This window comes from Schistocerca gregaria, chromosome 9 (assembly GCF_023897955.1).
Source record: "Schistocerca gregaria isolate iqSchGreg1 chromosome 9, iqSchGreg1.2, whole genome shotgun sequence".
Classification (NCBI taxonomy): domain Eukaryota; kingdom Metazoa; phylum Arthropoda; class Insecta; order Orthoptera; family Acrididae; genus Schistocerca; species Schistocerca gregaria.
In genome coordinates, this window is record NC_064928.1 from 27168784 (window position 1) to 27190678 (window position 21895).

General features: G+C 39.3%; 1 protein-coding gene across 1 annotated transcript in view; it reads left to right on the top strand.

Moving 5' to 3' along the window:
- The window catches only part of LOC126291553 (collagenase-like), a 163288-nt gene that overhangs the window by 111151 nt on the left and 30242 nt on the right, over positions 1 to 21895 (top strand). Inside the window, exon 5 of the mRNA XM_049985064.1 lies at positions 630 to 766. Within this exon, the coding sequence (XP_049841021.1) occupies positions 630 to 766 (137 nt within the window). The remainder of the gene's footprint in view (positions 1 to 629; positions 767 to 21895) is intronic.

Consider the following 21895-nt stretch of genomic DNA (forward strand, 5'->3'; position numbering starts at 1 on the left):
CTTGCTGCGAACTAATATGTATATACATGATAATAGAATGTAGTATGTTTCACTGCGGTGTCGTCTGCAGCTCGTGGTCTAGTGCCTAGCGTTGCTGCCTCTGGATCACAGGGTCCCGAGTTCGATTCCCGGAGGGAATGGGGATTTCCTCTGGTCAGGGACTGGCTGTTTGTATTGTCCTCATCATTTCGTCATCATTATAGGCATTCGTGGCAGTGGCTAGATTTGACTGCGAAAATAATTGGACTGTGTAAAACTTAGCAGTTTGTACGGGTGCTGATGACCGTGCAGTTGAGTGCCCTAGAAACTAAGCATCATCATCATCTGTGGTGTCCCTACATTAGTGAGTAACCAGTATGTAGCTATGTACAAAACATGTGATTTATTCATGATATGCAAACTGATTCAGTCTCTGCCATAATAAAAGAAACTGGCCAAATTGAGTTTGGTAAACTATTGGACAGCTTTTATAAATTATTACAAAAAAATATTGCAAAGATCGTTGAACTGCGAGTATCTTGGACGGGTATTACTAACTAATGTTATGTTGATACTGAAAGGAACAGTAACAGGATGCTCATGTTAGTGAAGATGTACGAGTATGACATGACTGCATTTTTCCGTTGCAGGCAAAAATGTTTCTGACACTCTTCAGTATGCCGAGTTGACGGTTGTTCCCAATTCAATATGCGAGGAGGGCTACGGACCAGGTTTCGTTCTTGAAAGTACGCTCTGTGCCGGAAGCAAGTTCAAAGGCATGTGCTTCGTGAGTAAAAAGTGTATTCTACCATGACAACTTATTATCAACATCTTATTCTGTGACTTTCCATAAATGCTTTGTACAATGCTAATTTGTAAGTAACTAATATTGTAGCAATTTATTCCATCGACTTCACAGAATTTGCTTTTCATAACTAAGTCGTGCTGTCTGCTTGTGAACATTGATAAAAAATCGGTCTATTTTCTAATGTAACTACGAACGACACCTGGTCTCCTACGCTTTTCTATTATTAATTTGTTACTGTCATCAGATGTCAGTGTGACTGAAACTAGAGGTAGGTGCAACAGTTTGCTGTATCTTTTCTCCATAATATATATCATTGATGGCGGTGGAAATGACTGCAGTCAGACGCTGTGAAACTAATACACGTTACTAATTTTAAATACATTTGTACATGAATACGGCATTTGCAGTCAGTAACAGATAAATTATGTAGGTACAGCAGCTTGGCTCGCGTAAAGATTTACTGGAGTGAACACTTACAAGACTTATTCTCATAGAATATTTTTCCATCATGCAGTACAGTTAAGACAGACCACAGTAATTTTCGCGTTGCATTTATCACAAGCTCAGGACCACTTTCCTGGATATTATTCGTTACAGACCTTTCATCAGAATGCTGTGCTGTTGCTCATTTCATTGTTAGGGTCTGCAGCAGTGATGAATCGTCGCTGTGATACTCGTATGTGAAGCGCCTGAGGCAGCAGAACTTCTCAGCAGCAGTTGCGAAGACAAGAATGTGGCTCTATGTCCGCCAGTAATGAGCCTGACTGACAATCAGAGACCACTTACATACATACTCTCCCCCCCCCCCCCCCCCCAACCATCGGCAAACCCGCAGAAAGTGTTCGACAACACGTAAGAGGTACCGTGCTTTTTAAACTCATAATCTTTTGTTAACACACGCTAGCCAGCGAGTCTGACATTTTCGAATACTCAGTACGCCACGCACACTTCTTGGCAGTGGGGGCATTGTCAAGTCGCTGTGGCATTGTTCCAGTATGTAAACACCTGGCATGCGGCTCGCTCTGTGTCAGGAGGTTGGACTGTTGGTCAGTCTGTAAGATGGGGTTGATTATGGTGAAAGAGGAAGATTTGTATTTTAACGACTATGTTGAATGCCTCTACGGTGGACAGCGTAACCAGCTATAACGTGGTCACGCTGCCAGAAAATCACAAGTTGCAGTAGAGTGGTGAATGGGTGCTTGTTAGATTCTGGATGGTATGCCAGAGAAACAGTGAAAACTCATTGATTTATTACTCAGAAGGCATCCGTCGTGACGATGCCCCATGACACCAACGCCCATGGAACATAAGCAGTGCACACCAAGTCAGAGAAGACTCCACAGCCTTCACGTGGTGCACGGCCACCAGCAGGTGGCCTAGTGGCGAAGGCAGTGGCAGTGCAAATGCGCTGACCCAGCGGGACGGGGACGTCACATTGATCCCACCGACCTGATGCCATTACACCCCAGATGGAGCAGTTAAGGCGTGGATGATCACGCTGATTACCCATGCAGAAGAGACAGCTCACAACAGCAGAGTCTGCTCAGGGCAAAGGTAAGCAGCAAGAAGTTTGCACACACAGGAGTTGGTGGACTGGTCGGAAACCAGAGGCAGAAGCAGATAACAGACCCTGTATGTGGCCCACTGATTGAAAAGTATTAAGTACACATCACTGGACTTGGCACCAACAGCAGTGCCACAGCTAACAACATAACAGTCGGTGACTGATTGAGCCATGTACAGTGATATTGACTTGTAGACTTGTAAACTTGGTGGCCAGCATTGGTCGCTTCTCGAGACTGGCAATTGGCTAACTGCGATACCTTTAATTTAAATGGTTCAAATGGCTCTGAGCACTATGGGACTCAACTGCTGTGGTCATTAGTCCCCTAGAACTTAGAACTACTTAAACCTAACTAACCTAAGGACATCACACACATCCATGCCCGAGGCAGGATTCGAACCTGCGACCGTAGCAGTCACACGGTTCCGGACTGCGCGCCTAGAACCGCGAGACCACCGCGGCCGGCCTTTAATTTAAAAAAGGTGCATTATGTAAACTGGCTTGGTGCCTTCTTGTGTTGATAGTGCATCAGTTCTGATCGCGTGAGTCACAACATGGCTGTAGCTCAGATGTGAAGGAACCATACCATCGACGGTGATTAGCTCTGCCTCCCTCTTTCGTCAATGATACTGCTACTCTGGCTACACCCAGTAACGCACGAGAGGCGTCCAATAAATAATTAAATTTTTTTCTAGGCCAGTCTCGATTGAGAAAATGTGGAATTTGTCGTGGGACATCGTAGAATATCCCCACTTTGGTCTCTATAGTTTCATAAAGTTCTGATGAGTAGCGAAACTATATGTAGGCTTCAAAATCATCTCTATAATGGAACTGTTTTCCAAGCATAAAGCTGTCACTGAGTTTCTTTTGGCAGCAAACCAGATCATAGATTCGTACTTGCATGCGGAATATATCTGAAGAACTGGCAGTGAACAGAAGCACAGTGAGTTGATGGGCGAGGCGTCTCTCATCATCGCAACAAGGTCGTGCAGACCTGTCAGGTCTCCTGCGTCCCAGCTGGTCGTACACAGTTGCATCTCCTCCAGTGTTGGAATGTCTGAACACTATCATATGAGTTGATTGATGGATCACAGTCAAACACCTCTCCACTTAACTGGAAGTCTATGTTGCTAGTGCTGACACACTTGTCCACCAGCTGAGGTACTGAAACCTATGTACTTGCTGGGTTCGTCTACCGGTAACATAAAAGCATAAAGAGAAAAAAGGACCATATGATTGACCCAGTGAATGATGCACACTGTGCAAAGCAGCATGTGAATGATTGAGAGGTTTTACATGCAGCAAGACGTTAGTAGTGGGGCAACAAGGATGTCAGTGCATTTTGTTATTGCAGGTTGCCTACATCAGGGGCAGGTATGCAGTCAGGGGCCAACTGATTCTTCTTCTTTGATTGACAGGTAATCAACCCATTGCCCCCCTGCCCCCTCCCTCCCCATATCCCCTCCCTCCCCCTTTGCTGCTACAGGTACAATTTCACGTCTGAGTTATTGGAATAGGCCATCCTCTCACTCTTATCAATTTGATTGACTACATGATTAAATTAATCAATTAATTAAGAAGAAATTGAAGAAATGTATGATGAAATAAAAAAAATTATTCACATAGTGAAGCGAGACGAAATTTTAATAGTCATGGGTGACTGGAATTCGAGTGTAGGAAAAGGGAGAGAAGGAAACATAGTAGGTGAATATGGATTGGGGCTAAGAAATGAAAGAGGAAGCCGCCTGGTAGAATTTTGCACAAAGCACAACTTAATCATAGCTAACACTTGGTTTAAGAATCATGAAAGAAAGTTGTATACATGGAAGAACGCTGGCGATTCTAAAAGGTATCAGATAGATTGTATAATGGTAAGACAAAGAATTAGGAACTAGGTTTTAAATTGTAAGACATTTCCAGGGTCAGATGTGGACTCTGACCACAATCTATTGGTTATGACCTGTAGATTTAAACTGAAGAAACTGCAAAAAGGTGGGAATTAACGAGATGGGACCTGGATAAACTGACTAAACCAGAAGTTGTACAGAGTTTCAGGGAGAGCATAAGGGAACAATTGACAGGAATGGGGGAAAGAAATACAGTAGAAGAAGAATGGGTAGCTTTGAGGGCTGAAGTAGTGAAGGCAGCAGAGGATCAAGTAGGTAAAAAGACGAGGGCTAGTAGAAATTCTTGGGTAACAGAAGATATATTAAATTTAATTGATGAAAGGAGAAAATATAAAATTGCAGTAAATGAATCATGAAAAAGGAATACAAACGTCTCAAAAATATGATCGACAGGAAGTGCAAAATGGCTAAGCAGGGATGGCTAGAGGACAAATGTAAGGATGTAGAGGCTTATCTCACTAGGGGTAAAATAGAGGCTGCTTACCAGAAAATTAAAGAGACCTTTGGAGAAAAGAGAACCACTTGTATGAATATTAAGAGCTCAGATTGAAACCCAGTTGTAAGCAAAGAAAGGAAAGCAGAAAGGTGGAAGTAGTATATAGATGATCTATACAAGGGCGATGTACTTGAGGACAATATTTTGGAAATGGAAGAGGATGTAGATGAAGAAGAAATGGGAGATACGATACTGCGTGAAGAGTTTGACAGACCAGTGAAAAACCTGAGTCGAAACAAGGCCCCGGGAGTAGACAACATTCTATTGGAACCTGGTGGCCGGTAATAACACCCCACAATTAACTTTATTTCCCCTAGCCCTGTCAAACATGTCCAGATAACTTCACACTCTACTTCGACCTGAGTAGACACAATATTTTTGTCAACTGCAATGAAGACAGCACCCCCTACGGTGTCTAATCTGTCTTTCCGATACACGTTCCAACCCTCACTAAATATTTCAGAACTTGCTATCTCAGGGTTCTGCCAGGTCTCAGTCCCGAGAATAATTTGCGCGCCACACGCTTTCTGGAGGGCAGGAACTTTCTTCCGAACACTGAAAATTTACTGCAAATATCTTGATAACGCGCCAGGTACACTAGAAGGTGCCTCGGAGGCTGGGTCAGCGGACGCAGCAAGCGACACCTGGGGTGTCTCGAGCGACGCGCCAGACCCTCCGCCGTCGCTGCACCTCGAGGCAGCAGCCTGAAGGCGACTGACCGCGGCCAACAGCACGCTCAGCTGCTCGCGAACCGCGGCCAGCTCCTCTTGCGCCCGCACACACCCCATCCATCCTACTGCTAATATCTAACGACTCCGCGAATTTATACTATCCGGATATCAATAAGCAATATTACTCCTCTCAAATACGAGAATACGCAAGGATTTTATGTAATTAAATATGCAAGAGCACAAACACTCGAGAAAAAATTACGAATCAAACTGCAAAACAAATGTGAAAGCTAAATATGCGACTCGCTATCTACATTCGCAAAAATACTCGAGAAGTAGAGAGGGCAACAGTAAAGCTATGATGTTGAAATTGGGGAAACATGCTGTCGCGGAATTGCCCAGTGTTGTAATTACTGTAAAATTGCACTATCAAATGTGATGCTTATTATTAGAGTACACTGATGGTGTCTTTTCCACCCCATCCATCCACTGGTACACTGTTGGTTCCCACATAATAACTGACTGACATCGCTTGTTTGAGTTGGAGAAAGAGTTTCTGTGGATGGACAACACTTTCTGCGGATGGAAAGCACCGAAACAGCGATCACGTACATGACTGCAATGTGGGGAATCAGTCGAAATGGAACGCAGGGCCATCAGATACTCAGTCAGTGTGTAGAGCTCTTCAATCACTTTTGGACGTCAGTTTGGAAATTCTCCACAACGCCGCCAAACACTTCCAGCTTCCTTATGTTGTAGCTGTCTTTTATTTCAAATCATCCAGTGTGTGTGGTGTGTTATGGTAGCTGGAGTAACAAGATGATTTACACTATGTGACGTCTAATTTTCTGGGGGAGGCAATGCATCAGAACGTTTAAATGTCAGTTTAGAACCTGACATGACCTCGAATTAGTGCTGGAAAAACAAAATGTATGGCAGTGTACAAAGAGTGTTACAGCAGAAAAAACACAATGTTCAAACATCGGCTCAGGATCACAGGATGCGTCTCTTGCGACTTACAGTGTGGTCTGTGGGGTACGGTCATCTTCTTACATTTCAGGTGATGAAACTTTAAACTGGTCTGTGCAGTGGATTAATACCTGTATATTTAATAGGATGCATGCACACATGCGTTTTTTTTTCTGAAATATGGGGGGAAAGAGATGAGGTAAAAAAATTATCGAGTTCTCTATCGGATGAAGTTAGTGGAGCTTTTATAGTTTGTAATTCTTCTCTGGTCGATGGAATAGATTAACAATGAGAGAATATTGGAGTCATAGGCGTGAATGGACCCTGATGGACGTGGATCTACACTACCTGTGTGTAGTGTGGAGAAGCACTACAGTGCAGTAGCAAAACCCACGTCCTTCCCCCCGTTCCCGTACTGTCTTCTGTACTACCACGTGTTGCAGGAGCAAGCCTCGCTCCCATCGAATGGTCAGAACATAGTTCTGCCCCAGTAGCTCAGTTTCGCCTGTTTCTACACAGGGTGCAGAAGGTGGTAGATATAGTTTCCTCTGACCGCTACTCAGTTCTGACTTACATGGAAATGATCATGTGTGCAAAGCTGCAGGGATGGTAGCGCTGAGTCTGAGGGGGCAGTTGCAGGATCTAAAGGGGATATCTAAAACGAGGAATTTTACTGTAGCAGATGGGTTCGAGGAAGGGGACTCGTTTCGAGATATGAGAGTGCCAGAAATAATATTCACTAGTGGCTGTAATCATTAAAAAAGTCTTCCAGAATGAGATTTTCCCTCTACAGCGGAGTGTGCACTGATATGAAACTTCCTTGCAGATTAAAACTGTGTGCCATACCGAGACGCAAACTCGGGACCTTTGTCTTTCACAGGCAAGTGCTGTACCATCTGACATACCCAAGCATGACTCACGCCCCGTCCTCACAGTTTTATTTCTTCCAGTACCTGGTCTCCTACCTTCCAAACTTTACAGAAGCTCTCCTGCGAATCTTGCAGAACTTCTGCGAGGTTCACAGGAGAGCTTCTGACACTCGCAAGAAAAACTTAAGAGACACGTCCACCCATCGTTGATTTTCGGTCAGTATTATTTCGTATTGGCAGCAATATGTTATTGACCAAGTATTGTACTTAGTAGTAGGGAGTGCGTGATAGGTTCGCCTTGAGCATCAGGCTTATAATGTATGTGATTGTGTTCCGACATGTGCAAAGGAAATGACTATGTCCATTCGTACGGAAGGTATGGTTTTGACGTGGAGCACTATGATAGCAAAGGGGAGAATATGTCAAGTCATAAGAATGGTACCGCTATTTCTATTTCCAGAGCCACAGCTGTCAACAGGTTGTCTGTCCGATACTTTGCTCATTGTCAAATGTCATTCATCGGAGACCGCAAGTCCACAGCTCGTGGTCGTGCGGTAGCGTTCTCGCTTCCCGCGCCCGGATTCCCGGGTTCGATTCCCGGCGGAGTTAGCGATTTTCTCTGCCTCGTGATGACTGGATGTTGTGTGCTGTCCTTAGGTTAGTTAGGTTTAAGTAGTTCTAAGTTCTAGGGGACTGATGACCATAGAAGTTAAGTCCCATAGTGCTCAGAGCCATTTTTTGAGACCGCAATCGTACCATTTAGTTGTAAGTATAGGGATAAAATATAGGAGGACGCTTCTATGTATGAGTCCTCGGCATGCAGCGATGGTCGCCTTTGGCAGGAATGATTCACATTTCCCATTAACTGTAGGAGCCGTCCGAATGCAGAGGCCTGTTGGCGTGTAGTAATATAGTTAACTTAACAATATTGTTGTAGACGACTGAGTAGCTAACTAATACTTAGTATCTGTTGGGCAGCATTCGTGATCGCGTGTAAACGTGACAAGATTCAGTATGGTCGTGTGTATGCGCTGGGCCGTTATTCCCTTCCATGTATATTGTCCACTTAACTGCTTCTGAACATTTTGCGCCTTAATTTACTTGAGGGAACATCGGTTGTGGTGTGTGCATCTAGCAGGTGAAAGACACATTTGCTGGTTCTCTAGATAGCCCTTACTTCACTTTGTTAATTATAGGGGTGATTTGGAATCTGACACATCAACAGTATCGGTATTCATGAATGTAAATATCAGTTTCCTCTATTTTTTTCCAATTCTCACGTAAAGGTCTTCACAGACGGTATAAGTTTCTAGTTACTAGTGATTTACAGCACGCTCCACCTCCATAAAGATTCGGGTTCGTAGAGAAATAATTTCCAGTGTGTATCTTCGGAAATATGTTGACGCGAGCGATCGGTAGGATACTGCTGTGTGCTTCATATAGAGAAGTACCGCGAAAATGGCGTAATATTATGGCAAACCACGTGAAAATACATGTATTCCAGAGTCTGGAGATGGATGTAGAAAAGCAAGCAAGCAAGCAGGTCCGGACCAAAACCAGTAACGCGTTTGTACCGAGGGGGAACGAGCCCGAATTTGTAGAAGAGTTCTGAAAGTGACTTCGGTCCGCTGAGGGCGCTCTGCTCACCCGTCGGGAGAGGATGGCCACCGAACCTCGCAGGGAAATATCTGATGCTGCGAGGAGTGTAGACGGTGCTGTCTGTCTTCGTGGTATATGCACAGATGATGTAAATGGGACGATTCTGTATGCCGCATGATGCGATTTGTGTGTTTACTACATCGACGCTAGGACTGAGTAGAATCGAGACATATAGCCTGTGTGAGTGCTGGCATACCATAATTTTTTCGGGCGCTCTGCAGATATAGAGGATAACTGCACTATGTGTGTAAAATGTGTATTGCTAGAACTCCTAGCTTGCTAGAATTGCTGTAAATGTTCCGTTATTTGACACAGTGCCATTAAAACTGGGAAATGAAAGCATTTAATATCAGTCGTAGAATTAACAATCTTATGCCACATGTTCACTGATTTTCTTTTCCACTAGTTATTACACTGTACAGAGTTTGTTTTATTAAAGTTCCTCAGTTCATTAATTCGTCACAAATACAAGAATGTTCGTAGCAAATTCACATGGGGATGCTATATGGCTACCTGGAATAGCCATATGTACATCTGAATATAACCTATAAAAGGCATTCCATTAGAGTCCCTGTTTTTTTATAAAACACACACACACACACACACATAAATAATATTTCATGATCCTTAGTCAATAACAATTCATGGTACGATCATTGTTCACAGATTTTTACACGTAACATCTATATAGTTCGCTGGTTAGTGTTCGTCTTATAAAAAATTGCGTGTAATTTCATCATACCTACCTTCTTACACGTTGCAATTTTGAAACTTATAAACTAGTATTTTCTGCTACTTTTGATAGTGTATACTATTGCAGCCCATTTTTAAGGTTACTTGACAGTACACTGTTTTGCAGTTGTTCCTATAAACGACACTTGTTTGGACTGGAGATTTATTAGAGTGAGTCGTTAGAAAGTTTGTGGTCCTCTTATTAGGGCGCAGTATACAGGAAAAACGGCTCGAAAAAACAGGAAAGAGCCTATCTCTACTCCCAGTTTGCTCAGATTTTACTTTTGTGTAGCATTTGTAAAACATTACATTCAATGAGAGCTATTATGGTAACATTTGATTTATATATACAGGTCAAACATGACTGCATAATTATTTTTGGCTACAAGCATTAATATTTTTCTCCGAAGAGTTTGCCTCTCCGACTATACAATGGAAATGTTTTCTATTTTTCGGAGATCTTTCCCTTCGTGTGAAGTTTCCAACGATGTAGGCGATGTTTTGCTACCTCGAAGTTGTAGTCTCGGTGTAGATGTTGAGAAACGCCCGGTAAGAGTACAGGGTCAAACTCGAACCCCTGGGCGACGATTGTGTAGCAGATGCGGCCAACTTGTCGCTGCCTCGACTGCTTTCGACTGTGATGCTCCGGCATGTGTGTCCATGAAAAATGCTTAAAGTACATCACTACACTCTAATTAACTTATAAGTTATTATTGTCTGTTCAGGAACAGTTCTGAAGATTTTGGCTTGCCGCTGTATTCTCACACATCTTCCACATTTACTGAACATATCTCGGTTTGCACTACGCAAATTTTTTTATATGTAAACGCACCGTTGTCGCATAACTTTCCTATCGTTGGTAAATTCATAGAGTGCAGACGCTCGCGGGTACAAACGTTCAGTGCTTTTGATCTGTTCATGGGCTTCGTCTTCTGTCATATTTCACATGTTCATTTTATGCTTTCTACTTGTCTTTTGAGGTCATTGGCATGATAGTACCTTTTTATGATTGTCACACACTTATCATCTCGTATATCCCCCAAGTCATGTGTATGTGCCAGATGAAATATTTCATGCACGACTGTGGTATACGCATGCATCTCACATCTGTGTTTACATCCTTCCTATGGAATAGGACTGAATTTTCTATTTTACATCGCTCGCTTAGGGCTCACACAGGGTCCTGGGACAAGAATGATCTTACCTAATTCCAAGCCGGATCTGAGTTTTGCAATTCGGCCATGTCTTTACACATCTGCAAAGACTTTTACCTATGTATCTGACCCCTAAGTATCTAGAAGCCTGTTAGATCAGTAAGGTCATCCATACCGCGCCGTAGGTGTGGTAAAGGATTTGCTACCATGTTGTCATATGCTTTGATACATGTTGTTCTTTGTTCTCACGCTTGTAAGGATAGAGCCTACTGGGACAACGTGTCATGCACAATTTTGCATGTAAACAAAAAGCTCAGAGTTTGATGATCACAGTGTGCTATCATTGGTTTACTGTAGATGTAAAAATGGAATCCTTTAATGGTCCAAACAACCGCTAAGGCTCCAACTCCATTATTGATTAAGATTTCTCACAACTTGTGAGCACTCGACTTGAAAAACCGATGGCTTGTATTTCTTATCAACTGTTCATTTTATATATTTGGAACAGACAACATCCTAGCCCATGTGAACAAGGTCTGCTGCAATACAGAACTAGTTTGGCATGTTTGGGTGGTACAGCAGGTTTGCTTCCAACAAGGCTTGTTTTATTGTTGCAAACGCTCTGTAGCTTTCTGCTGAACACATCCACGGTGCGTTTTTCCTTAGAAATCCCAGCAGCTGTTGACTATTCAAATTCTGATTGGGCACAAAATGCCAGGTAAAAAACACAACGCCAATGAAAACCTTTAACTGCTTCTTTGTTCTTGGCTGAGAAAATTCCTCAGTCACTTGCATTTTCTTAGGAGCAGCAATGATGCCTAAGGTCAAAATATCATGTCCAAGGAATTTGATTTGGTGCCTCCCAGATCTCTATTATCGAGGCTTGTAGTCACACCTGCTCCAGACAGTTTTGCAGTACCTTCTCTAAGATATCTACATGCTCTTGTGATGTTGGGGTGGCAATAAGTAAGTTATCTAAGTATGATGTTACTCTATTGGGCCAAGGTTTGTATCAAGAGCTGTTATAAATACATCTGATCTAACGTTCAGACTCAATGGTAGTACTCTAAAGTGGTAGCGTCTACTACAAAATATGAGTGATGTACACTCTTACAAGTTTTAGTTAATGTAATCTGCCATCAAAATGAGTTTAAATCTACTGATGTTAGATATCTAATGAAAAACAATATTTGTACCTGCTCTTTCAGATTCTCCAGTTTGGTGCAAAGCAGTACAGTTATCTTATTTATGTCTATATAGTCTAAAACCACATAGATATTCCCACTGGTTTTAGCTACAGTAACTACTATATGGTGACCAGGAAGGTTCTATTATTCCCCATTCGGCTTTTTCCTTATTTTCTTGGTGACTGGCTCCTTCTTGGTCCACAGTACAGGGTAACTGGCATGACAAAAGTGTTATGAGGTATTGTACTTGTGTCCCTTGATGATACTGGTTTGTCAGGAAAGACCTCGAACTATTTACATAGAAGCTGACCAAATTCGACTTGTTGGCTGCTAGTAAGGTATTATGAGTCTCGTGTTTTCGAGGTAATCAGCTTAATTCATTTGGAGGAAATATTCCTAAAGAAGTGGTTAAATATCTTGTCTCAAATGAACTGTACTCTAATTGGCAATGAATACAAAATTTTAATGATGTAATTTGTGGCCATTTGTGTTCATTTGTGTTCAAGCTATTATCTGATAATAAGAAATTTAATAATATATTGAGTTTAATGTATGAACATTTTGGGGATAAGCTGCAGGCACAGACAGCAATAAAAAAATATACATGAATTTGAAGCAAAATGAGACACAAAAATAGAAGAATTAATCATACAGTTTCTTTAAGTACAATGAGACATTTTTAAAGTAACTGAATTATATATTGATTTTTCAGTAGGTTTAAAAGATCTACTAAGCGCTTATGATATAGTTATCAAAAATATTCAGAAAATGGCTTAGCTTATCTTGTTAGAAAGCCAGAATGTGCAGGTATTCTAACAGCAAATCTTGTTACAAATCATGAATATGCAAGTATTCTAATACAATTTGATAACTATTACACTAAAACATACTTTAATAAACAGTCTAATCAACTTCATAGTGGAACTATAACGTTTTTACAAATTACTTTACAAAAAAGGAAGTAGGAAAAGCTTTTACAAAATATTTATCAAAGACAGGTTTAACACCATCACTATGTCACTGAAATGCTCTTCAAAATAGAATTCGTGGCAAACATAAACTCATATTCAAATTATTTAGTGGTGATGCAGCATTAAATTACATATTTGAGTATCATGTACAAATCAAGAGAATTATTTTATTTACAGACAATGTAAATGGCGATGTGGTATCTATAAATTTAGAAACAGAAATCAAAAGATATAATGTTAATGAAGTACAAATTTTGTTTCTAACATAGTTCAGTAATCCATCCTTTGAAATGAAAATGAAAGATACACTATTTATATCTCTAAATCAATATGTTAAAAATGGACCTCCTTCTGGTGAATTACTCATGTCAGGCGATCTGATTTCAGAATCAACTTATGATCATTAGAGTGGAACAACAATTTTAAAAAATAAAATTTTTCAATTATATATGATCATGTCTACTGTTTGAATGGTAAAAAATTTACTGGCACAGATAATCCTTACAGAGTAACAACTAAGCTTTTATTAGTCACCATGACAATCGATTCTTTAACATTGTCAATTATTAATAAAATTAATTTCTTTTGAACTACATTACTAGGTTTAAAATTTTTCATTTCATTTCGAATATACTCATGTTGTAAGTTACTGTGTTTTCATAATGTAATCCTTTGAAAGAATTTTAATTATGTTTGGGGATATCGAGATAATGATCTTTACTTGTCCTTAAAGTTGTCACATGCAAATACTGGGATTCAGTAATATCATTTTAAAAAAGACAAAATATCATTTGTGATCAGTACTTCTTTCTTTTCAAATAATGGAAACGAATTATCTTTAAGTTAATTTCCTAAATATAGTTGATAATCGTTTTTCTGAAAAAATTCAGAAGCATTCATCATACGTAATTCTGAATTGTAAACAGCATTATATCTAGTTAGATAGCTGACATTTAATGAAAATTATTTTTATCAAGAAAAGTTATTTTTTATAATTATTGTCTTTAAGGTATTTGACAAAACCTTTTTATTTTGCTTAGTTTTCCAGGTCAGAAGGTCAGTAGCCCTGCATCTTTTAATCTCACATATTCTGAAATTCAATAAAGAATAAAGCATAAAACGTTTCTTATTATAGGCATCTGGAAATAGCCAGTTTTTTTATTTTTCTTATAAAAATAATTCTTATAAATGGAGACCCTGCAAGCCCTGAAACTCAACAAATTAAAAGCTACAGCAAAACAACTATGAATAAAGCGATATTCAAGAGTACAGAAACAGGATTATGTTGATCTTATTAGGAATACTATTAACAATAATAATAAGGTGAATGAACTAAAAGGTAAACAACTGCAAAATATTCAAATTATTTGCATTATGTTTCACATTTTAAATTTGAGATAATTACATTATGAGTTATTTACAAATGATACATATCATTATATAATTATTGATTAAATGTAAAAGGAATACCCATACAATGAATCTGAATTTACTTATCTATCATATTATTCAAAACTCTCTGAAGATTGTATTAGAGAATTTTAGTGTTAATTAAATTGGCAAGGTATCCCAAAATATTGTAACTTTTCTGGGAACATCATAATGAGAATTTAAAGAAAATTAAATTTTGGGTGTATATTAACAACACAAAATTTATCTGAAAATTTATTAGAGTATTTCAAGATAAAGAAGATAGGGATAGTTTATCATTGTATCAAAAATTACCTAAATAGGTTATTAGAAAAATCTAAAATTAAAATAAATTGGGAAAATACATCAGTATCTTGTAACCTGAGTAAAAATTTCATAAGCGAATTTCACAGTAAAATTGACAGGGATAACATACCATTTAGGTGAGAACTGTCTGAAGACTTAATTAGAGAATTCTGAGATAAAATAAGAGATATATATCAGCACAGCAAAAATTATCTGAAAAATATTATAAGAGAACATCTTTTATAATCAAGTCAAAATTTCTTCACAATTTAGATGTCTATCTTCTGGCTATATAATTGCTTTTTTAAATTTTTTCATTCTTCTTTAATGACATAATAATTAGATTCACAGTTTTCATGAAATAATTTCAAAGGAATAAAAGTAGTCCTTAAATTTTCGTTATCTGCTTGAGGTTGGATGCGAGGTAATAATTTATCTATTTCTGTGTTCCTTTCTTGTATTATTTCTGAAGCATTATCGAGTTATCCATTTAAGATTCGAATGTGATCTTCTAGAACTTCATTTAAATTTTCAAAGTTAGTTAGTGAACTTTATACATTTTTTTCACTTAATCTTTAATCTCATATTTACCATTTTTATGAATTGATCGGAAAACTGCTTCACAAACCCAGTCTTGATAATTCTCTCCAAAAGGCGTCTTGGAACTCATAACTAAAGAACATAGAGGAGGTACACTGAAAAATTTTGTTGAATTTTGTTGACATAGGTAGCACCAAAATAGGACTACTAAAATGTTTATACATTTTACAATATTTTTGTTTAATATGGCCTTTTATAGCTTTCCTAAAAGACCATCAAATTGATTTGTGTAAAGCCATGGTTTAGTCTGGTCATCAATAATCATAAACATGGTATTATTATTATTATTATTATTATTATTATTATTATTATTATTATTATTATTATTATTATTATTATTATATGTAAGCTTGTTGTTCGCTATGAAGCTGCTTAAGCTGCTTTTAGACTGCACGAGATTTATTATTGGCTCCATTTAATAAAAACTCTTTTATAACAATTTTTATTTTATTATAATGAAACAATTATTTGGATTTACTAATAAATGTAGACGATTTTTCACTTCCTTTCAGTACCTCCAGAGTGGAGGAGTTCAATTAATCTTATAACGTTCTAAGTATATAAATGAAGTTACTTCTTCTATTCCAGTTTGTGAAAATAGTAGTTGCAGAAAAGAAAAATTAAGCAATGAGATACCGACACAGTCTGAAGACCACTTCATCAGTCACTGGTCTGGAGACTGCTAGAACAGTCACTAAATATTTGGATGACTCTGGTTACTTATTAGAGGAGGGCACAACACTGGGATCAGAGGTACACTCCAAACTTTGTACACCTTTAGTAGACAACATAATGTGCAAGTGGGAATGTGCACTAATCTAGCAATTACGAGAAAATTGCAAGACAAGTTTTACACATTTGTTATATAAATGATGTATCTTTGCATAGGGGCCTGACTTTAGAGATCTTGGTGACCAAGAGGTTACCATTTAAGTTAAGTAGGATGGACATTAAAGAGGCGATGGTTTGACTCCCACTCAAACTTAATTTTTAATCTGTAGTAACTTGACATTTTATTACATGCATATGGGATTTGAGAGGTAACATAGTTAAAAAACACATGTATTTAAATGATGCTTTAGTGAATTCAATGATATGTGACTACTTACTATTTTAATTAAATTTAATAGAGTTTTACTTAAAATATGTGACTGTTGTGATTTGCAAAATCCCTTGTATGTGCAATCTGCTGTCGTATCCGGATCTACTATTCACCTTGACGACTGGATCTGCTGACACAGAGGCAGGCCACATTTCGTAGTTAATATACACAGCTGTGAGATGTTGCTAATATAGAAAAGACGAATGGTGTAGGCGCCAATTTTTGAATGTGACAGAATGTAAACTTCACTACAAAAACAAAGGTTTGAGTCAGACTCGGATAGGTGCCTCATACAAGTTCGTTCCCCCCATGAACCATGGACCTTGTCGTTGGTGGGGAGGCTTGCGTGCATCAATGATACAGATAGCCATACCGTAGGTGCAACCACAATGGAGGGGTATCTGTTGAGAGCCCAGACAAACGTGTGGTTCCTGAAGAGGGGCAGCAGGCTTTTCCGTAGTTGCAGGGGCAACAGTCTGGATGATTGACTGATCTGGCCTTGTAACACTAATCAAAATAGCCTTGCTGTTCTGGTACTGCGAATGGCTGAAAGCAAGAGGAAACTACAGCCGTAATTTTTCCCGAGGGCATGCAGCTTTACTGTACGATTAAATGATGAATTTGTCCTCTTGGGTAAAATAGGTAAAAATAGGTAAAATAGTCCCCAATTCGGATCTCCTGGCGGGGACTACTCAGGAGGACGTTCTTATCAGGTGAAAGAAAACTAGCGTTCTACAGATTGGAGCGTGGAATGTCAGATCCCTTAATCGGGCAGGTAGGTTAGAACATTTAAAAAGGGAAATGGGTAGGTTAAAGTTAGATATAGTGGGAATTAGTGAAGTTCGGTGGCAGGAGGAACAAGACTTTTGGTCAGGTGACTACAGGGTTATAAATACAAAATGAAATAGGAGTAGGTTTAATACTGAATAAAAAAATAGGAGTACGGGTAAGCTACTACAGACGGCATATTGAACGCATTATTGTGGCCAAGATAGAACCACTTGCATGAATATAAAGAGCTTTGATGGAAACCCAGTTTTAAGCAAAGAGGGGAAAGCAGAAAGGTGGAAGGAGTATGTAGAGGGTCTATACAAGGGCGATGTACTTGAGGACAATATTATGGAAATGGAAGAGGATGTAGATGAAGATGAAATGGGAGATACGATACTACGTGAAGAGTTTGACAAAGCACTGAAAAACCTGAGTCGAAACAAGGCCCCCGGTGTAGACAACATCCCATTAGAACTACTGACAGCCTTGGGAGAGCCACTCCTGACATAACTCTACCATCTGGTGAGCAAGATGCATGAGAAAGGCAAATACCTTCACACCTCAAGAAGAATATAATAATTCCAATTTCAAAGAAAGCAGGTGTTGACAGATGTGAAAATTACCGAACTGTCAGTTTAATAAGTCACAGCTGCAAAATACTAACGCGAATTCTTTGCAGACGAATGGAAAAACTGATAGAAGCGTACCTCGCGGAAGATCAGTTTGGATACCGTAGAAATGTTAGAACACGTGAGGCAAACTGACCTAACGACTGATCTTAGTAGATTAATCTTAGAAGATTAAGGAAAAGCAAACCTACGTTTCTAGCATTTGTAAACTTAGAGAAAGCTTTTGACAATGTTGAATGGAATACTCTCTTTCACATTCTGAAGGTGGCAGGGGTAAAATACAGGGAGCGAAAGGCTATTTACAATTTGTACAGAAAGCAGATGGCAGTTATAAGAGTCGAGGGGTATGAAAGGGAAGCAGTAGTTGGGAAGGGTGTGAGGCAGGGTTGTAGCCTCTCCCCGATGTTATTTAATCTGTATTGACCAAGCAATAAAGGAAACAAAAGGAAAGTTCGGAGTACGTATTAAAATTCATGGAGTAGAAATAAATCTTTGAGGTTCGCCAATGACATTGTAATTGTGTCAGAGACAGCAATGGACTTGGAAGAGCAGTTGAACGGAGTGGACAGTGTCTTGAAAGGAGGGTATAAGATGAACATCAACAAAAGCAAAACTAGGATAATGGAATGTAGTCGAATTAATTCGGGTGATGCTGAGGGAATTATATTAGGATATGAGACACCAAAAGTAGTAAAGGAGTTTTTCTATTTGGGGAGCAAAAACACTGATGATGGTCGAAGTAGAGAGGATGTAAAATGTAGACTGGCAATGGCAAGGAAAGCGTTTCTACAGAAGAAAAATTTGTTAACATCGAGTATAGATTTAAGCGTCGGGAAGTCGTTTCTGTAAGTATTTGTATGGAGTGTAGCCATATATGAAAGTGAAACGTGGACAATAAATAATTTAGACAAGAAGAGAATAGAAGCTTTCGAAATGTGGTGCTACAGAAGAATACTGAAGATTAGATGGATAGATCACATAACTAATGAGCAAGTATTGATTAGAATTGTGGAGAAGAGGAGCTTGTGGCACAACGTGAGTAGAAGAAGGGATCGGTTGGTGGGACATGTTGTAAGACATCTAGGGATCACCAATTGGAGAGCAGTGTGGAGGGTAAAAATCGTAGATGGAGACCAAGAGATGAATGCACTAAGCAGATTCAGAAGTATGTAGGCTGCAGTAGGTACTGGGAGATGAAGAAGCTTGCATAGGGTAGTGTAGCATGGAGAGCTGCATCAAACCAGTCTCAGGACTGAAGACCACAACAACAACAACAAGTTCGTGTTAAGAAGTTCAAACACTAACCACTGGGTCACCATGAACTCGGAAGTTAGGCCCCTATGCACAGATACACCAGTTACATAATGACTATGTAAAACCTCTCTGCCAGTTTTCTTAGAATTAGCAGAGTAGTGCACCCTACTACTTGCACATTATATCAAGTGAATGGCCAACTGAAGATGTACGAAGTTTGAAGTAACTCTTTGATCCCAACGTTGTGACCTCCCATTGCGAGATATTCACATATAGTCTGAAGATAGCTATGTAAAACTTCTCTTGCAATTTTCCTGGAATTGCTAGAGTAGTGCAACTTACTATTTGCACGTTATATCGTTTTAATGGCCTACTAAAGATGTACAAAGTTTGAAGTAAATCTGTGATCCCAACATTGTGAGCGACCATTGTGAGATATTCACATACAGTCTGAAGAATGCTTAGGCAGTTGCCAGGATGATACAAAACTGATGATGTATTTAGTAAAGCATTAATGGTGTTTCACATAGCGGCACAACCGTTTAGGATAGGGAAAGTTAGTTTTGTGCAATACTCTGAGCATAAGTTACAAAGTTTGAAGTAAATTTGTGATCCCATCATTGTGACCGACCATTGTGAGATATTCACATACAGTCTGAAGAATGCTTAGGCAGTTGCCAGGATGATACAAAACTGATGATGTATTTAGTAAAGCATTAATGGTGTTTCACATAGCAGCACCACCATTTAGGATAGGGAAAGTTAATTTTGTGCAATACTCTGAGCATAAGTTACAGCCAGGTGCAGGCCAGATTGCAGTGAGTTACGCATGCCAACAGTTGCGAAGTAGAATAGAGTCCACAAGGCTGTGAGAGTGCTGAAAGAGTGTATATCGCGGTTTTGCATGTCACAAATCACAGGTGTAGTGCCACTGGCCAACACAGTGTTTTATGAGTACATGATGCGAAGTGGCGCGAATGGCAAACCAGAGGCGCACAGCCATGTATAAAGAGGTGCGGCGGGGCGTGTCACACCACCAGCTACAAGCAGCAGCAGATGGAGCGACAGCGTTCCGGTCCATAGTTGGTCGGCGGTTCAGCCCTCTGAGGCCAACACGGAGTCCATAGCTAGCCAGCGGCGGCCCACTCCATAGCTCGCTACCGCGGCCCAGGCGTCCTCGCTCCTGCATGCACTACTGACAACCAGGGCGAGGGTCACAGATCCGGGTGCGTATCGTAGGCGCTTGTTGTCCTAAGCCACGCCGGCGAGGGAACATGGGATGGACCATCTTGCAGTTGTCAGTGGGCCATTCGGCGGCTCCTTGGAGTGGCGCTAAGGCAACGAGGATGGGAACAGCTGAGTTAGAAACTGGCGCATCCTGACGCCATCGGAACTCTGCAGCTGGCCAACAAGTACAGAATTATGAAATATGGGCTCTGTTGTCCGAAGAATCTAGATGGAAAGAGCAATGTGTTTTTCCAAGTATGATCAATGATCCTTTGGAAATGCTTATGGATGATGAAGAGTTGTAGTACTTTCAAATTGATGGAAATACACCAAAAGAGAACAAATCTATTTGAAGTTCTGTTTCATAAAATTGGTCACACGTTATACTTGGAACACACAGATATTGATGGAACAGTAATATATCTTGCTATAGTGGATCATATTCAGAATTGTCTCAGAATATCTATGCTGATCAAAACTTGTATGGTAAACCTATATTGGCAAAGTTGAAAAAATTTCAGTTGTTTCATCCCAACCAATGGAATGTTCGTTTTAATCAATAAGTTGGACCCCTTATTATTTGTGAATGGAATTTTGGATACTTTTTTTATCAAAAGTGGTGTGGGTGGGTAGTGATATGAAGCAGCCTTTGGGTGCCAGCCAGCTAATAACTAATTGGATAACATTTGTGGCACAAAATTTACAAAAATTAGACAGAATATATCATTGACCAAGCTGTGAAATTCTTTTATTGGTTGAGAGTATAATATATATGATAAATTTCAATACTTCCAGATACAAGCATGCACTTTCTAGTATAGGATTCTGTCAAAATTTTAAATTAAATGGTGTAGTCAACAAAGGTTTCAGTAAAACATATAAACTTTTTCTATGCTGAGAGAGATGAATGTAGCTTTAAAAATAAAATGTATTTTACCATAAACAGACAACTTTCTAGATTTCTTACAGGAATAAATTCTGCTTTTAGGTATATTAATGGATTGTTATGTTTTATCAAGATTGATATTTTCTATAAATATGATGAGACCACAAAAACAGTTAGATCTTCTACAACTGATTTATCTTTATTCGGTATTGGTTGTAATAATTCAATAGAAACTTTACAAATATCTAGTAATTTTTTATGTAAGGAGATGGCATCTAGAAGATGCTGCAACAGTTGCCAGACAGTATCAATTCCCAATTTTGTAAATACTGCCAAGTCAACTGATAATTTTACTTCATGGAGATAAGCAAAACACACTTATAGACTTGTACAGTGAAAAACGATTTCCTTGGGTGTGTGGAAAAAATATTTATAGATATTATTATAAAAATCACTTACAATGGATTCCAAGTGATGAACATTTGAAGATATTAATCTCAATGAAAAAAGATGAAAAAATGGATCCCACCTCTAAAAATGTGATGTTTGTCAATAAATTAAAGACTTAAGATGCTTTCATGCAAACCCATCACATAAAGATAATCTTAATATTAAATGTAAGAAAATTTTTTCATAGAATATACCAGAAATAAGAAATCTCTGTGGCAGCTGAAGCAGGCTTAGGCTTGTGGCCAGAAAGATCCCACATCTTTGATATGTCCAATTCTTCCATGTGATAATACT